Source organism: Cuculus canorus, chromosome 4 (assembly GCF_017976375.1).
Source record: "Cuculus canorus isolate bCucCan1 chromosome 4, bCucCan1.pri, whole genome shotgun sequence".
NCBI classification, from domain to species: Eukaryota; Metazoa; Chordata; class Aves; order Cuculiformes; family Cuculidae; genus Cuculus; species Cuculus canorus.
Genome location: NC_071404.1, coordinates 73,223,911 through 73,240,589, shown reverse-complemented (window position 1 = coordinate 73,240,589; position 16,679 = coordinate 73,223,911). Strand labels below are relative to the sequence as shown.

The window sequence follows — 16,679 nt, the reverse complement described above, 5'->3', positions numbered from 1 at the left end:
GTTCACAATAACATCAAAATGAGCCCTCGGAAAGTAATAGAATACGCGTAAGATGTCCGGGGAAAATTTATACACACGCACGTATGTGGGAAATCTGTGCCCAGCTCTGGGCTCGCCGCGCAGGATCCGTGTGCACCGCCTTGCCGGAAAAAGGATGCTCCCTTTCTAAACTTCCAAAAGGAGCCTTAGAGAGTTCGTTTCCAGGCGCTTTCGGTGCCCCGTGCCGCCCCCCGGGAGGCTGGGGCTTCGCGCAGCCCCGCTGGGCGGGCGGCGGCGCCGCTCCGGTCGTTATCCAGGCCGGGATTTGCGGGCGGCCGCGCCGGTGACACATTGACATCACGGGGGGCGCGGCCGGGCGGCGGGCGGGGGCTGCGCGCTGAAAGGCGGCGGCGCGCGGCCGGGCTCACTCCGGAGCGGGCGGCTGCCTACACTGCCCGGGCTGGATCCGCGCCGGGGCCGCCAATGTGCCGCGGGGAGCACCGGGCGTTCACCTCGGCGTTAGGTAAGCCCGAGCGGGTGCTCGCTCGCGTTTGCTTCGCCCCCAACCGCCGCATCAGGTGGCCCGGGGAGGGCGGTGGGTTCCCGGTGCGGGCTGCGGGCGGGAGAGCAGCCTCTTTCCACTTCCCCGGCCGGGATTTAGCTGGTAATTAGAGCAAAATCCCCGTTCCCTAATTGCTTCTTTCGCTTAACGCGGGGAATCGCGTTGCGTGCCGGAGCCGCGTTTGATCCTCTCGAAGTCACCGAGGGAGACTTTCCCTGCAACGCTCGGGTGTCCGGGGCTGCTTTATATTCCCGTTTCCCCCCTTCCCCCCCTTTTTTGACGTTCTCCCAGCCTGTCAATCCGACGGCAACGGCAAAGCACATGGCAGTCCGCGCTGTGCCCCGGAGCTCCGCTGTTGGCTTTGCCGAGGTGCCGCCTCGCCGCGAGCGCCCGCTCCGCTCCGCCGCTCCTCCTCACCGCGACGGCGACCACCGAGTTGTCTTTGCGCCGGGGGTTGCGGCTGCGCTTTTCCAGCAGGGAGACTTCTAACAGCGAGGACCATGCGGTGAGGTTGGAGCCGCCGTGCGCTCACCCCCAGCTCCTCCCTGCAGGAATCGCTCCGTCGGGAACGGGAGGAAAAAAAAACACAAACCACAACCCCCGGTGGGAGCCCCCGCGCCTTTGGAGAGCTGCTTCGTGTGATTCCCCGGCGCTGCCCGGTCCCGCGAGCCGGGTGAACCCTATAAATCGGGATAAACCCCTTTGCAGAAAGGGGCTCGAGTTTGGTTCCCTTCGCCTCGCAAACCGAAGGAGCATCCCGCAGGCACGGAGGGAGGGCTGAATTCCCGGGAGAGGAGCAGCAGAGCTGGATTTTACCCCCGCTCGCCGAGTACGACTTGGAGATCCAGGAGGGCTTTTTAACAGGGACGGAGGAGCCGGGAGGGCGAGAGGAGCCGGGGCTCCCTGCCCTGCCACCCCTCCTCCCGACGGGGGTATCCGCGATCCCTAGCGGCTCCCTTGGATATCAGTAAGTCGGGGGGAACACGTCGTGCTCGGACACCGGCGTTTTGCCCCAGCAGGTGCGGCGGGGCGCACCGACCCCTCTGCCAAGGAAAATCCCGCTGGGAAAAGGACAGCGTGCCTGGAGGGGGGGGAGCTCTTGTTGAGGGCTAAAAGTGAGCATAACGTTAAAAAAAAAGAAACCTCGGCGGCTGCAGGTGGAGGAGTTTGGGGAATCCCAATGCAGCTCGGGCTCTGCCGCTTTAAAAGTTGGGAAGTCCGCCCTCCCGAGGCAGCTCCGACCTCGGGCTCTGCCCTCCCCCTGACGATGGGGTTGTAAAAAAAAAAAAAAAAAAAAAAAAAGAAAAGCCCTTGTTTTCATTCATAACTTTTTTTTTTTCTTCCTCTTTTCCCCTCCTCTTCCTTCCTCCCCGTCAGCCGCTGCCCGCGGGGAAGCGATGCTTCCGAGGGGATGCGGGGGGGAAAAAAGGAGTTGGGGGGGGCGCGAAAGGGGTGCGGAGGCGCCGTGGCCGCCCCGGGGTGCAGAAACCCCCTCTGTCCCGCCGCTTTGGCTGTGTGTGATGGCGTTGTGCTGGCTGGGGGGGCCGGGGGGGGGCCCCCCTGTACCGCCGGGCTGGGAGCTGGGGCGCCGCTTATCCGCAGCGGGGTTTGTCAGCCGGAGCGCGGCGGTGATGTTGCGCTTTCGCCCCAAAGATGGCACTGGATGTCTTTCGCATTTCCTTGGGATATTATTTTTCATCCCCCCCCCGGGAGCCCCGCTCCCGGTTAGTACAGCTGTAAATCTTTCACGTTCATTCACCCTCTCTCTCTCTCTCTCTCTCCCTCTCTCTCTGTTGCGGATTTGCATTCAGTGCTTGGGAAGGAGGCAGCTTGTTATGTGGACTGAATGAGAAGTGAACGCGTTTGGGTTTTTTTTTTTTGGCTTTCCTTTTTTTTTTTTTTTTTGGTTTTTTCTCTTTTTCGTTTCGTTTTATTCTTCTTAATCTGCGACCCTGAAACCCACGCAGGTGATGCTAAACCCAAAAGGAAATCTTGGGCTGCTGCACAAAGACTTTGTGTCTTGGCAGAAGCTGTTGCTTTACCATTTATTAGTGGTCAGAGGGATAAAGACGGTCGCTACCTGTTAGAAGAAACCTTTCCTGCTCCCATCCATCCCTGTGCTTCCATGCTTCTGTGCCTTTTTCTCCTGAGTGGGGAACAGCTCTGAGCCAGGTGGGCAGGCAAGACAGGCTCTTTCCTGTTACTATTGGATGAGGTTTGGGAATGCTTGATAGCTCTTACCTTTCTCCTCTTCCAGCTAACCACGTATGGCATCTCAGAGGGAGCGCGAGGTGACTCTTCCCTCAGCTGTCAGTAGAGGAAAGCAGTTTATTTTCTTGCTTCTTTGTATAAATGCTGCATTTAGATACTCATCTACGTTTTTGTCTGGGTACAGAACTGTCACTGTGGTTTTCTCGATCAGCGTTGCAATCTTCATGTTGATAGCTGGGCAGAATGAAAAGCAATGAAAATGCATGGCGTTTATTTAAAAGATAGACTAGGAAGTGTATTTATTTAAGAAGCTTTGAATTCATCAGTCTTGTGAAAACGGATTTGTTCTTTGGTTGTGTTTTGAGGTGTTGGGGGTTTTTTTAATCTGTTGTTAACATTCTTGGTGAAGCCTTGGGTACTTTTATCTGATGCTTCCTTCGTCTTAGCCTTTTGTACCCCTTTTTCTTTCAAACCCTGGCCTGCAGTTAGAAAATACTTGAAAACAGGCTGTTTGCACCCTTGTTTTAGTGTTATTAGGAGGATATTAGATTCGCATGCCGAGTTATTTTCTTATAGAAAATGTCTTGGCCACTTGACAGTACTTTGTTCAAGACTGTCGTGCACACGTATCACTTGAAAGCAAAGACTTTCCAAATGTCCTAGCAAGCAAACCTATTGAGCTTTCTGATGCTGGAGAGTCAGACAAGAGGAGTGAGAGTTGTGCATGTTCTTTATTCTGCCTTGCGGAACGGGAACCTGATGGTGTTCTTGCCTATTTCCAGCTTAGTTTGCGGAGCAGTCAGAATTGCTCTTGCTAGTTAGGCACACGTTGAGTTCAGTAGCAAGTGAGAAGCACTTTCTGTGGCTTGCCAAGAAAGTGTACAGGTTAATACTGGATTTTTTTTTTTTAATTTTTATTTATTTATTTATTTATTTTAGTTTTTAGGGTTTTTTTTAAATGGCATGGGGTCTCCTCTGCATTCCTCACCTATGATGCCATAGCCAGACTTTCCCCGTTACTGGACTTTGGCCAGATCCTCAGCGTTGTTGTAATCCCCTGCTGAAAGAGATCAGTACCAGGTGGCTAGGGCAATTTGTGGTTTGCCGTATCGTTTCTGTTTGCAAAAAGCATCCTGTTCTTTATTCCTCTTCTGCCCTTGATCTTGTGTACGCGTGTATATATGTACACACGCAATGTTTATTTATACCTTCCGTCTTCTTATTATTGTTTTAGGATTTCAGATGCATGCCAGGTTCCCACTGAATGCCAGAAGTAGAGATCACTACAGATGGAGCCCCAGAGTCAACACGGCAGTGGTGGCTCTCTGGTAGTGATTCAGCAGCCCTCCTTGGACAGCCGGCAACGGTTGGACCATGACAGAGAGAGCCAGCCAACGACTATCTTGTCACTGGACCAGATCAAGGCGATCAGGGGCAGCAACGAATACACCGAAGGTCCATCTGTGGTGAAAAAATCTGGGCCGCGGACAGCACCGAGGCAAGAGAAGCATGAAAGGACTCACGAAATTATACCAATTAATGTGAATAATAATTACGAACACAGACCCAGCCACGTGGGGCATGTGGCACATCAGCATCACACCAGGGCTCCTGTCCTGAGCAGATCGACCAGCACGGGGAGCGCCGCTAGCTCTGGGAGCAACAGCAGTGCTTCCTCGGAGCAAGGACTGCTTGGTCGATCCCCTCCATCCAGGCTGGGCTCAGGCCACAGATCTGATCGGACAATCCGGACGCAGCCCAAGCAGTCGTCTCTGATTGTAGATGATCTGAAGGGTCCTTTGAAAGAGGACTTGACGCAGCACAAGTTTATCTGCGAACAGTGTGGGAAGTGCAAGTGCGGCGAGTGCACGGCCCCGAGGGCTCTCCCTTCGTGCTTAGCCTGCAACCGGCAGTGCTTGTGCTCTGCCGAGAGCATGGTGGAGTATAGCACCTGCATGTGTTTGGTCAAAGGGATCTTCTACCACTGCTCCAACGACGATGAAGGGGACTCTTACGCGGATAATCCCTGCTCCTGTTCCCAGTCACACTGCTGTTCTAGGTACCTGTGCATGGGAGCGATGTCCTTGTTGCTGCCTTGCTTGCTCTGCTACCCTCCTGCGAAAGGATGCCTAAAACTCTGTCGAGGGTGTTACGACCGCATCAATCGTCCAGGTTGCCGATGCAAGAACTCCAACACAGTCTATTGTAAACTGGAGAGCTGCCCCTCACGGGGTCAGGGCAAGCCCTCATGATTTTTGGAGGGAGGTTTACTTCCTCCAACTTCAGTTTTTCAGGTTATAGCTGATGATTTTTTCTTTCTCTCCCATCCCCCATTTTGGGGGGGAGGGGGGCACTCTGTTCCTTCGCTTTTCTTTCTGTCTCCCCAGCTTCAAATACACAAATTCTTCCCTTTGCATCATTGCTCTCTTCTTGCTATTGACTCAGCTGAGTGTGGAGCGTTTTAAGTAGTCATTGCTGCTCTTTGGTAAGTGTGGACCTGATCTCTGCATCTGCCGCTCATTTTTGGCAGGGTCTTTTGAGTTTGTAACTGAACCACTCCGGAAAGAAGACGGTGAGGGCTCACTGGGCTCTTGAAGCTTCTTGCTCTGTGCATATCTTCCCAAAGATGTTTTCTGTTCTCAGCAATTTTCTTTTCCTTAACCCCTCAAGTACCAAGGAAGAATAACTTCCATGAGTGAGCTGGATTGTGAAATGACTTGTGTGTGCTCTTTCTGGAGAGGAATGTAAAATAAAGGCTTTACCAAATGAAAGGCCTGACTCTTCTATAAGCAGCCTGCTTTTTTTTTTTTTTTTACTTTTTTTTTCTTCCCCTCTTTTTTTTTTTTTATCTTAACTTTTGGAACATTCTCAATTCTGAGAATTACCCTGCCTCCTTTTTTGCATTTTTCAATGTAACTTCAGTTTTTACTACACTGTCTAGATCTTCACATTGGAGACATTATGGCTGCAACATACTCATTTATTTCTTTTGCTGTCCAGTCTTTGAAGGATATTGCTCACTCCACTCTCCTGCTCCTGTTTTTGTAGTCTTATCAGTAGTATCAGTTGATGTTAAAGTTGGTGGTGTTCATATATCCAAACAGCCTTCAGGTGTCATTGAGTCACCTAAACGTTCTTGAATCCTTAAAAGTTTCTTGCAGTCCTTTGGTCTAGTGAATTTAGCTCTGCTCTGTACTTTATAATTTTATTCTGTCCCTGTTTTATTGCCTTAGCCACAAATTGTGGTCCTTTTTTGTATATTTTATGTATAAAACACAAAGTTGAATCCCAACTATTTTTAAGACAAAAGTCTGTTAAAACTTTTTTTATTGTAAAGAATATTTATTATGTGAATCTCTATTATTTTATGATATTTATTGCAAAAAAACCTGAAAATGTACTCATGTCTGAATATAACAAAATATCAATACTTAACGAAATAAGGATGACACGAAGAAAGTGCATATGTTAACTATAATGCAGAAAATATATTAATTAATGAAAATGGCTCTTGGCTTCTTTTGTTACAATGACAGGCGGTGAGTTACACGTGCCTATTGCTGGGTTTTTAGGGTTTCTCCTCCTTACGATCTATCAGGTAGCAAATAACTTCCTATTGATACTTCAAAACCACAAAAACTGTGCTCTCATTTAGTTTACCTAATTTTAAGTTTGCCAACTGTATATCAAGTAAGTTTTTTGCTATGGGATATTTAATGCGATTGAATATATTATGTTGTGCTTAATGGTGCCAAGAAGTGCAGGCCCTATTTAATTACCAAAGAAATACATTTGTGGAGGAGGAAACTAACTTATAGGCTTTTTGTTTCCTAAAGAACACCAAATTGACAGGTAAACCTATTTTGAATTTTGCTATATAGAACTTTCTGGCTGGTTAAGTTGTACGTCAACTGAATGAACCTACCAAGCTCAAATCTAAATAAAAAGCAAGAGGCAGGATAGAAGAAATAACGGTTGTGTTGATGTAGTTTGGCAGCTTTGAAATTTGTGTGTGTGTGCTTGTGGCTATGTCTATGGCTTGTTTGGTTCCTTTCCCATACACTTTCCCAATGTCAGCTGAATCCATCTTCTGTTTTTAAATGAAAGGCTCTTAAGGGTGACCTAAGTGTCACGGTTACTTGTGGCCATTTAACACATATTCAACAAAAAGAGCTTTTCATTAAGAGTGAATGGGGAAGCCTCATTCTTCTGTTCTTGTGGGTCAAGGCTAACATCACAATTCTTGAAAGTATAAGTTTATTAAATGGATGTGATTTCACATGGTATTCAGACTAAGTGGTTCTGGAGATCCTCCGCTTTAAGAGCACATTAATAACTTAACAAATGTGTCATATGTTGCATTTTGAAGTCCTGCTGCTTTGAATTGCCATATTCAAGCTGTTCTGACTCCTAGCATGTTGATGATTAGAATAAGCTCAGCTTTTGTAGTCAAAACTCCGGTCAAAGCTAATCCAGTGTCATATAATGCGCTGACTGAAAAGTTGTATTCTTTATTAAATGGCACAGATGGCTTCTGAAAGGTATAAAGTGAAAATGTCATCTGACTGCATATAGGAAACCCCTTGCTTGGCAGCAAACAGTTCTGCTGCTCTCCTAGTGTCAGTGTGGCAACATTTAAAGGTAGAGAGGTTTGCGGGATGGCAGTGTGTGTATATATATATATATAAAAGTCAGCTTTCTGAGATTTGTTCTTTCTGAGATGAAGCAAAGCCAAGCGAAGAATGTTTCTGAGGAGTAGGCCACTTGCTTTGCACTCCATTCCTATCACTGATACTTCTCCAATGGTAACAGCTGCAAACAGCCCTTGTGAGACAATGGAATCCTTGTCAAACAGTCACCGGTGGTCAGATACGACCATTTTTAAGACTCTGTATTGGCTCTCAAAAATACCGAGCCAACTGGCTTTTCGTAACTGGATACAATCCAGCTCTGTGCTGGGTAAATTTGCTCAAAGGGTGTTAGTTATTCCTCTTCAAGAAAAACTTTATATTACCTCTGTCTCAGCTGGGTGGCTTGTGTGGGGGTTTAGTTTGGTTTCTAGCAGAAGAAAGCCCAAAGGACTCACACGTTTTCTGTCTTTTAATGATTATGTAGCATTGTTTTGGATTATATTTAAAAAAGAAAAGTCAGCGAACGCCACCCTCTAGTTGGTCATGGAAATTAATGCTCTTTACTAACTAAACTTTGGGAATAGCTTCTGGTTGCAGCTTCTTATTTGACTTTGACCTACACAGCAATGAGAAGATTCCTTGACATAAAATTCCCTGTATGTCTCGAGCGGTATTCTAATTGCCAGGTGTTACATAGCAAAGGCAGTGCTAAAGCAATGAGAATAACAGTTTTTCCTTGGGTTGGATGCTGTATTGTTTATACTTGATACGCATCTGCGTATTTTGAGTTCACCTCCAGGACCTGTGGAATGTAGGGTGATTGCCTTACCTGATGGAAATGACTGTGACTTCTTTCAGACAGACAGATTTTGTGGTGTAGAACGACACAGGATTGTGTGAGAGCAAACAAATGTCTTTCTAGTGGAAAAAAATTTGAGCGAGCTGACAGATGTATGAAGTAAGCCTTCACAGCTTGAAGAGATAAAAAGTTATGTTAAATGTGCCCTAAGAGGTCAGTCATTATACATCTGTGCTACTTTCTACAGTATAGCAAGTGGAATGACCTTCTAGAGATACTGTATTTTGTTGAAAGGGGATTTGCTAAATGCTGATGAGATTTCTGGCGATTAGGAGACTGAAGTGCAGATTTCAGTTCTTCAACCCAAAATTTGTCAGTGGGCTACTTGGGTTACTTTCTACGTGTTTGTATTGAGTGCCAGAAGTTCATTACAACATAGAACTTCAAAAAGGAAAAAATTCTTAAAACTTTTTCAGAGAGTTTTGAGATCTTATTTTGAAAACTGAAGAGAACTCTGTATAAAATGACTGTGTAATTAGGCGATAAGTTCAGTTGACCTACTAACCTAGTTGTGTAGGTTTGTGATGGATTTGGACAAGCCTGCCATCTGGTTATACGGCAGAGTCCTGAGATGTGTCACGTAAGGTCTGGGATGAAGGTCCAGCAAGCTGGAATTGAGGTCTTGGTTTCTTTAGTGTCTTTTAACTTGTAGTAAGTGGTGAGTTTTGGAAATAGATGGTAAATAAGTTTCCACATTCTGTGCTGGAGGAATACGCTGTTAGGGTGAGAATATGAAAGAGTTTGGGTCCTTCTCTAAAGGCGGCATCATTACATGAATGCAGGTGTGGATGATAGCGTTATCCAAGGGGGGATAATGCTTAACAAATGAAAAGTACTTGCTCTTGTTTATGGTTCCATATCATAAAGACAGGTGGGAGAGGATTAGCTCCTCTATCTGTGATAAAGCAAATCTGTTAAGAGGGATTAGAAGGGCTAGATGAAATGTTTTAATGGACTTATATGAAGTAATAGATTTTTGTCCTGGAGGAATGTTCAGGACTCACTGATACTTCTGTATTTCTTGTTCTGCTAAAATTACCTCCAAATTCTAAGGGATCCTGATTAATTGTTGGCTTTCTTCCAACTGGAGAATTTGTGTCAGTCATGGTGGTGCTTCAAAAAAAACTGGAACAAAATTTTATTCTATCATACAGCTGTATTTACCAGCCTTACACAGTGCATGGGTTGCACAGGTCTTGTCATGAGAAGCCTTCACCAGCGGGCAAGTTGCTTTTAGGGCAGCTCTTAAACATTTGTACTTCCCTGCTGTGTTTTTTCACTGAAAGGGGTAGACGAGGCATGGCTTCTCCCCTTAGCATTAGTTACCTAAGCTACCCGGAAAGTTTTCTTTGGCATGTTCTGCTTCAATGTTAGAGCATGAACTCGCGGGGTTTACTGGTCCGTGGGACTGATGCCCCACCATCTGAGGGGGGTGAAAAGAACAGGTTGTGAATTGGGCAGCAAGCACAGCTCACCCATCAGCTTTCCGGTGCTGTCTCAGCATTTACAGATCCCAGCACAGAGTTATTTAGACACTTTGTGCACCCTCGCGCTGTGAACACTCCCTTTGCTGCAAGTTGAGAGCTCTTGCTGTGCATGTTCCCACCAAGCATTGTGGTGACCATTAAACTCTTCAGTTGCATTTCTGTGCCTCTGTATATCTGTGTGTGATTTGAAACGAGCTTTAATTTTTTTAATGTATACACGTAGACGTGTATAGGTACTGATTTGCTCTCACTTTGACTTGCTTGGGAATACCTTGCTATGTCTGTAGATGTGTATTCTGTTACATACTGCGTTTCTTGGCTGGAGTGTTAAATCCAGACTCAGTGTCTGTTAAAGACTATAAAAGAAATATGGACATACCGTCCACCTTATCAGAAGACAACTCAGTTGGAATGAAGCATTATTCCTGGAGCAATACTTTCTGTTCAGTTTATATTTCTGATAAAGAGATGCATTAGTGTTATTTTGCCCAGTATAGTGCTCGCAGCTGCCGCTCCCACTTTTCCTGGTGAGGGTGCCTTGAGATAAGGTACCCTTGTATTCATAAATACAAATACAGGACAGATTTCCTGTCTTATTCCTTAGGTTCAAGTATATAGGGGTGACACCCTAGTGGTACTGAATAACTTTTGATTTTAGCTTCAACGATGGACCAGAAACTCACCTGGATCTTTCAATATTCCTGACTTATGCTCATGGCAATGTCGTAAAAGGGAGAGAACTGGTGTAATTCCACGGCAATGACATTGTTGTACATATTACCAGAGTAGCTCTCTTCAGCTGGAAACGGAAATTATTGGGAACTGCTCTTTTTTGAAGACCAGAAATATGTATTTGTTTTAGTCCTTAGAGAAAGGTGTGCCTGATAGCCATACCTCTCTTGCATTGTAAGCATGCCCTGTTTTGTAAACCTTTGTAGCCATGTACAGTGCTGTGAATCTGAACACAAATATTCTACAGAACACACTGTCAAAAGGCACAAATGTTTGACAGAGGCTCTACCCCAAAGGGCTGAACCTCATTGTGTTTGCGCAATGAGGAGCACAATGGGATTCGCATCTTGCCTGACCCTGCAGGGTCCCTACTGTAGTATGACTGGTTTTATACCATGGAATATTTCTTCTGAATGAAGTTGATGGATTTACACCAGTGATTGAGTTGGCCAGGCAACAGTGTGGTTACACTGGAGCCTATTGCCACTGCAAACTTTTCTGAATGGACTCAATACCCGTAGTAGGGTTTTCCCCTTGTTCTCTTTTTTTGTTTTCAATAATTGGATTGGTTAATACAGCGTATTGTCTTATAAATGTTTTACATTCATAAGCGTTAGGGTGTTTATACGATGAGGTAACTGTGAGAAGTAGCCAGAATACCCTAAACATGCAGAAATTACGGAACTGATTAACTGCTTAATGAGTATCTTAAATGAAATTTCCTGTCTTCTGTCACTTGCTTCAACTGATGGTTCAGATTCTGAATCTGACAGTTCTTATGGTGCTGCGAAGATTCCACTTCCACACTTTTAGCAGGAGGAAAAGTTGAAGTTACCTGGCCAGGTAAAGGTCTTCTCCAGAGCATCATTTCTTGTGCAGTGTTTGATTTGATGCTTTTGGATCTGTGCACCTTATGAGAAGGATACTTCGAAATAATAAACTAGTTGCCTGGGAAGGAAGGGGAAAGTGCTGGGGCTTTTCTCTAACTTGGATATTGGGAGACTGCACAGTACCTTCTTTTTAATATCAAGGCCTCACAGCTGGCCCTGCACAAAATCTATTTTTCAGCAATAACTATTTCTTATCAAAATCAAATCTCATTTATCTGACCCCTTTCTTTTAAAGAATAATTGTACACTTGTTCATTTTCCTACGTAACATGCAAAGTTCTGGATGAAACATGCTGCAACTGTGAGCCATTTGTGCTACTGCTGAGGTAGTTCCTGACTTAATATGTTTCTATGTGTTCTATATCTCTTCTGAACCACTGTGAGGATGAGCCTGGTTAATTAGGGTGGGAAATACAGTATAGCTGGATCTCACAATTTTGTTTTGGTCCAAAGTTCAGATCGAGGTATGAACTTTGCCAAAGTTTGGCAGTCCTTTTAATCTGCAAGAGTATAGGAGGAAATACTCTTATTGAATTGCTGTTGGAATGGGTCCAGGGGAGGGCTACAAAGATGATCGGAGGCCTGGAGTACCTTCCCTATGAGGACAAGCTGAGAGAGTTGGGGTTGTTCAGCCTGGAGAAGAGAAGGCTCAGAAGAGATCTTATAGCGACCTTCCAGTACCTGAAAGGAGCTACAGGAAAGCTGGAGAGGGGCTGTTCATAAATGTTTGTAGGGATAGGACCAGGGGGAACGGGTATAAACTGGAGAGGGGCAGATTTAGACTAAACATTAGGAAGACTTTCTTCACTATGAGAGTGGTGAAACACTGGAACATATTGCCCAGAGCAGTTGTGGATGCTGCATCCGTGGAGGTGTTCAAGGGCAGGTTGAATGGGGCTTTGGGCAGCCTGATTTAGTGGGATGTCCCTGCCCATGGCAGGGGGGTTGAAGCTAGACAATCTTTAAGGTCCCTTCCAACCCAAACTAGTCTATGATTCTATGATTTCTATGATTCTGTGATTCTAGTGGAAAATGCATCTATTCTGCTGCATTAAATAACCAAAAGGTCTCTCTCGGAGCAAATGGTATACTAAGAGCGAGAAGCCTTCCTCTAGTCTCCATGGAGATTTTTGTATGGACTTTCAAATCTTGAGCTTTAGAGCCTATGTGCTTGTTTGCCCCCTTTCCGTCTCTTACCCTGTACTGGATCAGGAGCACTTACTGTGGTAGTTCCCATCCATCACTGCTGCCAGGTGCACCTAAAATCCCCTGCAAATCTTCATCTGATTTGCTCTTCCTGCTGCCAGCTCTCACCCATTGAATTTGGGATACCTTTATCTGTTGAGGTGGCAAAAATTGCAATGCCTCCTTAACAAGTAGCTCCAAGCGTTTTGCACTTGGACTTAATAATTCTTTCAAATCAACTGTGCCTGACAAAACAGCTCCGAGGAAAATATTTCCCTTTTGCTGCTGGGAAAACTGAGGCCGGAGGGCTGCGTGGAGTCACGCTGTGAGGCACTGGCACAACCAGAAGTCTTTGACTGGCAGTGTGGTGTTTTCCTTGCTCAGTCATTCTTCTGTACAGAGACATGAATGGATGGGAGAGAAAAAACCCAACCAACCTCTTTTTGCTTGAAACTGTAGCACTTTCTGGACTATATTTATATGTAGTATGTTGTAAAAATGCCATAGATTGTGTGTGCATGGAGGCATTGGATGGTTTAGAAGCAATATTAATACTCTTAGGGGGAAAAATATCTGATGCTAACATAGGGACCAGTGTAAAACTTTCTTGGTAGAGTGTGCTGTGATCCACCTGTAATGAACAGTTCCACGTTTATTAGGGTTTTTTTGTAGGTTTTTTGGGGGGTGTAGGTGTGTGCGTTTTGTTTTTAAATAATATTTGGAAATGGCGGTGATCCTGATCTCCAGGTGTCAGCGTTTGGATATGTGGGAAAGTAGGTAGGAGCCTAAATAATACATGTTACTTGCGGGGCTGGAAACTAGAGCCGTATCCTATGGCCTTCTAATTAAAACCCTTTATTTCCACAGATTTATTCTGTGGGCCTTACTAAATAGATCAGCCTTGGGTTTCTAATGGTGACTACTTGAGGAGGAATGTAGCCTTTGTTACTCTGAATGGTTGGGAGCAGATTACCGGGCTGCCAATTTCCTGTTGCCTTTCAGAGCTGCAATTTGAGCCCTATTTGCTCCTGGCTCTTGCACAATTGAAAACAATGGGTGGCTTCTTTCAGGTTTCACTTCAGAGCTCTTAGAAACTGGGGAAGTGGCAAAAGCCCTACTTTACAGGTAATTAACAATAGATAATGTTTGCTCTGCTTTTTATCCCCTCTCTCCAGCCCCCCCCCCCTTTTTTTTTTTTTTTTTTAAGAGCTGTTAAAGGTAGAAGAACACACTGAGCTCCCAATATAGATACTTGGCTTGTGGATGCTGTCCCAGACAGAACCCAGGAGGATGGGACTGAGTCAAAAATATCTCCAAGCTAATAAATGAAAAAGCAGCAGAGAAGAGCTGTTGGATGGTTAGCAATGCTGAAGGCTGAGCAGCAAAAGCTGGACAAGCTCCCCATTTCCATCAGCCCAGTATGTGAGTGTTTACTGTTGTGAACCAGCTCTTTGATTTAGGGCCCCTTTTTATTGTATCCTCTATCTCCTTTATTAGGTGCGCGTTTCCCATACCTTGTTGACTTTTATATAGGATAGTTAAATGTTTTCTTGTGTATATTCAATTCTAGAAAACCACCTGTCCTGTAAAGTTTATCTTAAATACAGAAGCTTGTTTTACCACATAAAGATATAAGTGTCTGTTGTTTGACCTTATCTTGGAGAGCTGTGGACACCTGGGAGGAAGATGCAAAAAAGACACTCTTGCATCATTACTAGTGTTTATCTAAAAATGAGTTGGAGCAAACAGGAGAATATCTAAATGTGGATGCTCAGGCTCCTTACAAGTAGCAGAGAAGAGATAAACATCAGAATAAGAGTGACCTACCCTCAGAATTTAGAGTCTACACACTGTAGGCTGTGAGGTAGCATGCTGTTAAGTTTTGAAAAAAGAAATGGGAGGAATAAAAACCGGACCTTTAAGCATGCTGATTGCAGAAATTTCTCCTTGGGTATGTAGGGCTAACTGTTTATTTGGCCTTGCTGTATATGTGGAAACTTCCTGAGGATGCAGGAGATTCGTGCACACACATAATGTAGTTGTTCAGTATGTAAATGCCCACTTTTACTCTCTAGCTGCCAACCTTATGTGTGGAAAACCTGGAGGAGAGATGGAAAAGCTTGCACTGGTAAAACCTGTTACAGTAAATCCTGGCTAATAAAAATAACACTACTCAATTTTCACTTTTCACCCAATTTTTTTTTTTTTTTGGGTGAAACTGTTAGCAAACCATACTTGCATCTCTCCTACATTTGCCCTTCCAAGGCAGCTTCTGGTTTTGTTTGACTCTTTTTCAACGAGGGCTCAGTTTGGTGCTGGGATTACTGGCCTTAGAAGTTGCTGCCTCCTTCGGTAATGCTGATGCAGCTGTTTATAAAACACAGGGTACCCAGGCGAAATGAGAGGAAGGGACTTCTTGACTCTGATGGCAGGGAAAATGTCATACATGCCATACCTGGAGGCAGCACACGTGCTTTAGGCTGCTTTGCTGTATTAAATGTGCTCTCAGGCTCCCAGACAGCTGTCTACTTTCTTTCATTACTTTCCAACCTGAAGACACAGCTTTGTAGGTGGTTACTGAGACTACAGACATGGATATAGGGCTATGGGCCAACAAAGGGATGTAGGTAGAAGCCATGAGGAAATTCTCTGTGTATGCTCCATCCACATGCAATTGAACAACAAAGTGAAGTATTAAAAAAAGAAATTAAAATAAGAAGCAATTCTGCATTTTATGCCTGTGTTTCTGTACTTCCCATGAGGCTTGCAGAATTTTATTAGCTTTAACTGTGAGCATGACTTTTTGCTTCTTGTTCTCACCATATGCAAGACTTGGAGAGTCTGACTCGGTAACCTACTTTTGTTTCTCCCCCTTTCAGTCATAGCCCCTCTTACATCTATGGCTTGCGTGGTATCTTTTCGACTGTAAATCTTCCAACAGAAACTATCCCAGAAGGAGAAAAGGATGGCAGAGTTGCAAGGCTTTGGTTGTACTTCTTAACCAGAGCAGGAGCAGATGAAAGGATGGCCATGCTCTCTGTTGCTGATCTTCACTGGGAAGCTTGAAAAAGAGAAGGGAGAGATTCTGAGTAGAGGCTTAAAGCCAAGCTGTAAAATTGCCTCACTGGTAGCTTTGTTATGGGATTGTGATTATTTCATCTTTTCTTCAGTTGCTTGCAGATAATGTAGAAAGGTACAGGAGATACACATGAAAAAATTTCCTTTCTTTGGAAAACTTTTTAGCAGAGGTTCAGTAGTTTCGGCTTTTGCTTCGACTATTCCTAGGTCTTGTACCCTTGTCTTAGGGATTTGTGAGCTAATATAGCATTAGATTTGTTTACAGGTAACTCACATTTACAGCTTAGTTGTATTTGTAAATGCAAGCGGCTTTGGACCACAACAGTCCACTTAAAATCCAGCCCACAGTTCTCTATTTTATTCTGTGTGCCTGCACTTAGTTTTCAGGTTTATTAGATTCTGTTCTCTGGAAGAGAAGCATAACTGACCCTTGGTGACAAGCATGCAGCTGCAGCCATCAGGCTGCTGTACCTCTGTGGCCCTCGTGCTGTTAAAGTCCTTTCCAGATATCTACCCTTCCCAGATAACCGCGCTTCCACTTGCCCATGGAAAGCCACGTGCCTCCCTCAGATGTCCAAACATATCCTGGATGTTGCAGGTCTCCATCTTTAAAAGGTAACTAAGCACCCTTTGCTAAACATTGTAGAAATCCTAATGTATCTGATCTCCGAGAGTTGGGAGATGCTCTCTAAGGTTCCAATCTAAAAGTCATGAATGCTGAATTTTAACACAGCCCAGTAAATGTGGCAAGGACTGCCTCACAGGTAAATGTCAGGGAAATATCGGTCAAAGCAGAAGGGTGCCTGCCTTCTATTTATTTTCTTCCTCTTTCAAATGGAATATATACCAAAGAATCCAGGAGTTCCTGATTTACATGCTGTTATTGTGGAAGTATGTATGTGTGCAAGTGTATGTGCAGGAAACAGCCAGTGTTTGTGCAGGTGAGAGAACAAAAATGCACTTTGCAGGTTCAACAGCTCCATGTAGAGCAGAGCAACAGGTGCATTGGATTTAGTTGCAATTTCAACTTAATGTATCCTCTGGGATGGGTGCCTGGAGTGAGGC

The 16,679-nt window shown here is 44.9% G+C and overlaps 1 protein-coding gene across 2 annotated transcripts; it reads left to right on the top strand.

Annotated features, from left to right (window-relative positions):
* Positions 1-346: 346 nt before the first annotated feature.
* On the top strand, positions 347-5,574 carry SPRY1 (sprouty RTK signaling antagonist 1). 2 transcript variants are annotated; one of them, XM_054065098.1, is made up of 3 exons: positions 359-502; positions 1,093-1,508; positions 3,987-5,574. In XM_054065098.1, exon 3 carries the CDS (start codon positions 4,042-4,044, stop codon positions 5,002-5,004), a length of 963 nt encoding a protein of 320 aa, XP_053921073.1. In that variant the 5' UTR covers positions 359-502; positions 1,093-1,508; positions 3,987-4,041; the 3' UTR covers positions 5,005-5,574. The 2 variants fall into 2 exon arrangements, with proteins under 2 accessions (XP_053921072.1, XP_053921073.1); XM_054065097.1 differs by lacking the exon at positions 1,093-1,508 and having other exon boundaries at positions 347-502.
* The last annotated feature ends 11,105 nt before the right edge of the window (positions 5,575-16,679 follow it).

Excerpts from the sequence above, each read along its gene's own strand:
- SPRY1 (XM_054065097.1), top strand. The coding sequence starts at position 4,042 with ATGGAGCCCCAGAGTCAACACGGCAGTGGTGGCTCTCTGGTAGTGATT.